Source organism: Schistocerca serialis, chromosome 1 (assembly GCF_023864345.2).
Source record: "Schistocerca serialis cubense isolate TAMUIC-IGC-003099 chromosome 1, iqSchSeri2.2, whole genome shotgun sequence".
NCBI lineage: Eukaryota > Metazoa > Arthropoda > Insecta > Orthoptera > Acrididae > Schistocerca > Schistocerca serialis.
The window spans coordinates 992,307,381-992,311,700 of record NC_064638.1 but is presented as its reverse complement, the minus strand read 5'-3'; the positions used below and the strand labels follow the sequence as shown (position 1 = coordinate 992,311,700).

General features: G+C 42.2%; 1 protein-coding gene across 1 annotated transcript; it reads left to right on the top strand.

Annotated features, from left to right (window-relative positions):
* The first annotated feature begins 3,386 nt into the window (after positions 1-3,386).
* Positions 3,387-3,998, top strand: LOC126454247 (piggyBac transposable element-derived protein 3-like). The gene has a single exon (XM_050091132.1). It carries the CDS (start codon positions 3,387-3,389, stop codon positions 3,996-3,998), a length of 612 nt encoding a protein of 203 aa, XP_049947089.1.
* The last annotated feature ends 322 nt before the right edge of the window (positions 3,999-4,320 follow it).

The following is a 4,320-nucleotide window of genomic DNA, read 5'->3' as shown; positions in this document are numbered from 1 at the left end:
TGAAAAACAAGATAATATTGATAAAGGCCTGTAGTTTTTTACATCATAATGATCCCCATTTTTGTATAATGGTTTTATAATTGACTGTTTCAGCTTTCTAGGGAAAGTGCCAGTACTGAAAGATGCATTAATTATGTCTACAAGAAGAGGAGAAATATATCTGCTGTGTTTAATGATTTTGTCTGGAATGCCATCGGTGCCACAAGATAGTTTATTTTTTAGTTTTCTGATGGCATTCTCTACCTCATGTACTGTTACAGGATACAAAAACATAGTTTCGGAATTCAATGTGATGTCTGTACTGTACTACTTTGGGTTTGTATGAGCTTTTGAACTACACTTGTCTTAACGTTTATTAGAATACTGTGTAAATCAGTCAAGAACTTTTCAAGATTTTTGGTGACAACATTTCCCCTTTATGTATTGGGTATGTTACATTACACATAGTGTATGTTGTCCAAATGTTTATTACAATATCATGTAAGATATAAAGTAAATTTGTTAAAAATTTTGAAGACGTTTGCTAACAACATGTCCCCCTATGTCCACCCAAACTTTTGTTAGAGTATCATGTAAAATTTTGAAGTAAATCAGTGTTTCTTCTCTTTACATAGTAGTGTAAATATGTACAAAAATATTTTGCCTGTTTCCATCTGAAGGTTTTTAGGGTATCACTTACAAATTGGCACTAAATCGGTCAAGAACGTTTCAAGACTTTTTCTAACAACTTTAACCCTTTCAGACACTGTGGTTAAAATTGTGTACATTAATTTTCACGACGTCTTAACTACAATAGAAATACACTCCTGGAAATGGAAAAAAGAACACATTGACACCGGTGTGTCAGACCCACCATACTTGCTCCGGCCACTGCGAGAGGGCTGTACAAGCAATGATCACACGCACGGCACAGCGGACACACCAGGAACCGCGGTGTTGGCCGTCGAATGGCGCTAGCTGCGCAGCATTTGTGCACCGCCGCCGTCAGTGTCAGCCAGTTTGCCGTGGCATACGGAGCTCCATCGCAGTCTTTAACACTGGTAGCATGCCGCGACAGCGTGGATGTGAACCGTATGTGCAGTTGACGGACTTTGAGTGAGGGCGTATAGTGGGCATGCGGGAGGCCGGGTGGACGTACCGCCGAATTGCTCAACACGTGGGGCGTGAGGTCTCCACAGTACATCGATGTTGTCGCCAGTGGTGGGCGGAAGGTGCACATGCCTGTCGACCTGGGACCGGACCGCAGCGACGCACGGATGCACGCCAAGACCGTAGGATCCTACGCAGTGCCGTAGGGGACCGCACCGCCACTTCCCAGCAAATTAGGGACACTGTTGCTCCTGGGGTATCGGCGAGGACCATTCGCAACCGTCTCCATGAAGCTGGGCTACGGTCCCGCACACCGTTAGGCCGTCTTCCGCTCACGCCCCAACATCGTGCAGCCCCCCTCCAGTGGTGTCGCGACAGGCGTGAATGGAGGGACGAATGGAGACGTGTCGTCTTCAGCGATAAGAGTCGCTTCTGCCTTGGTGCCAATGATGGTCGTATGCGTGTTTGGCGCCGTGCAGGTGAGCGCCACAATCAGGACTGCATACGACCGAGGCACACAGGGCCAACACCCGGCATCGTGGTGTGGGGAGCGATCTCCTACATTGGCCGTACACCACTGGTGATCGTCGAGGGGACACTGAATAGTGCACGGTACATCCAAACCGTCATCGAACCCATCGTTCTACCATTCCTAGACCGGCAAGGGAACTTGCTGTTCCAACAGGACAATGCATGTATCCCGTGCCACCCAACGTGCTCTAGAAGGTGTAAGTCAACTACCCTGGCCAGCAAGATCTCCGGATCTGTCCCCCATTGAGCATGTTTGGGACTGGATGAAGCATCGTCTCACGCGGTCTGCACGTCCAGCACGAACGCTGGTCCAACTGAGGCGCCAGGTGGAAATGACATGGCAAGCCGTTCCACAGGACTACATCCAGCATCTCTACGATCGTCTCCATGGGAGAATAGCAGCCTGCATTGCTGCGAAAGGTGGATATACACTGTACTAGTGGCGACATTGTGCATGCTCTGTTGCCTGTGTCTATGTGCCTGTGGTTCTGTCAGTGTGATCATGTGATGTATCTGACCCCAAGAATGTGTCAATAAAGTTTCCCCTTCCTGGGACAATGAATTCACGGTGTTCTTATTTCAATTTCCAGGAGTGTATTTTTCCTCAATTGGGAGCTGATGTACACATTTGTGAATGTTCATTCTTTTCACCATGCACAAGTGCTGCCATCTGTTGTGCAGCGCTATAAACATATCAACAGATTAATGTAGCAGGGCAGAGCAGTTCGTGACCTTGAAAGTAGCTGATAGTCTTTGGTAAGCTATAACCCACAGCGTAGTTGAGTACCAGTATTGTTGTTTTGCATGAACATTGTAGAATGTTCGATTTATTTATTACAAGAATTAATATTTCAAAATCATTTGTTTTAGTCAACAAGAAGAAGCGATGTTCTTCTGTGTACACAATTGTAGGCATGAGATCTCAAGAACAATGTTTTACACAACATTGAGTATCTTGTGTTTCCTTTACATGAAGTGCTTGTTGGAACATTTTCTTTTTATCCTGACGATTGTATGAGTTTTGACTGGGATTTATTCAAAACGTATGTAGTATGTTGTATTACTAGGTATTGTTATGAGTAACAATTAGGAAAATAGACATAGCATTGAAGCTCCAGTTGATGACAATGTCGTTAGGTCTACTGTAAATTATTATTTTAGGGAAATACCACTACTGATATTATTATTTGTGAATATTTCAGTTCTGTTCATCATGTCAAAGAAACAGTATTTCAACATTGAGGGAGATGCTGATGCCATTTTAGAGGTGCTGCTGAATGGAGAGGTGTCAGATTTCGATTTATCATCAGACGAAGAATCAGTTCCTGATGTAGAATCCTACTGTACTTCTTGAAAATGTAATTATTCTTGGACAGTATGCCCAGAAATAGATTCTTCAAACTAAGAACAAATTTACATCTTGTTAACAACATGGCTATACCAGCAGACAATAAGGGTAAGTTCTATTAAGTTCAGTCTATATATACTGCCATCCGTAACAGATGTCTGGAGTTATCTGTGTAGGAAGAGCTTGCTGTTGATGAGGCAATGATCCCATTCACAGGGAAGCTGTCAGTAAAACTGTATGCGAAGGGAAAGCCTCCTCCGTGGGGTATCAAAATGTACATGTTATGTGGTATGAGGGGACTAGCTTATGATTTTATTCTTTATCAGGGAGCATCGACTGAATTTGAGACATCTTTGTTAAAGTAATTTGGCCAAGGTCCAACAGAAGTTTTACAATTATCCCAGAGAATAAAAACCAAATGGGGCATAAGATATATTTTGACAATATCTTTTCTTCATACAAGCTTTTCCAAGCATTGAAACAAGAAAAAATTTGTGCTGCTGGAACTCCTCTAATTCCAGATAAGGAGGCAATGAAGAAGGAAAGAGGATTTTCAGAAGAAATTTTTAGCGCAGATGACATAATACTGGTAAAATGGGTTGACAACAAAACAGTTGTTCTAGGATCTAATTTCAGTGGAAAAGGAGAAATTCACAAAGTTGAACACTGGGACAAAAAAGAAAGTAAATATGTTACTATCGCTCGACCAGAGATTGTAAAATGCTACAACCATGGGATGGGCAGAGTTGGTCTTTTTGATCAATTGATGCCATTCTACAGAATTTTTATAAAGTCAAAGAAATGGACACTCAGAGCTATTTTCCATGCTGTAGATTTTGCTGTGGTACAGAGATGGCTCGAATACAGGAAAAATGCCAATGCAGTTGGTCTACCAACGAAGAAAATAATGGATCTCCTACACTTCCGTATGAAGCTGGCTGATGTTCTGGTGTTAAGTGGGATGGATACCTCAAATAGAAAATGGGGCCGACCCTCTGCCACACTTCCAGATACACCTGTTCAAAGATAACGAGGAGAAACTAGGCCTCCTGAAGAGATTCAGTATGATGGAACACAACACTTGCCTCTTCATGAAAGTGGTGAACTGCCTACCAGGTGCAAATTTCCAGGATGCAAGGGACGTTCACAAATAAAATGTGAAAAATGTAACTTACATCTTTGTTTGTCAAAGGAAAAAAACTGTTTCCGTTCATTTCATGTCAATTAGAACCACATAATGAACATAATTTACGACTCATTTCATTTTTAATTAAAACTATGGTGAATTTTGCATGTATTTTGTGTGTAAATGATTTCAGATTTATGTGTAATGTTTAAATTAATTAGTTTTG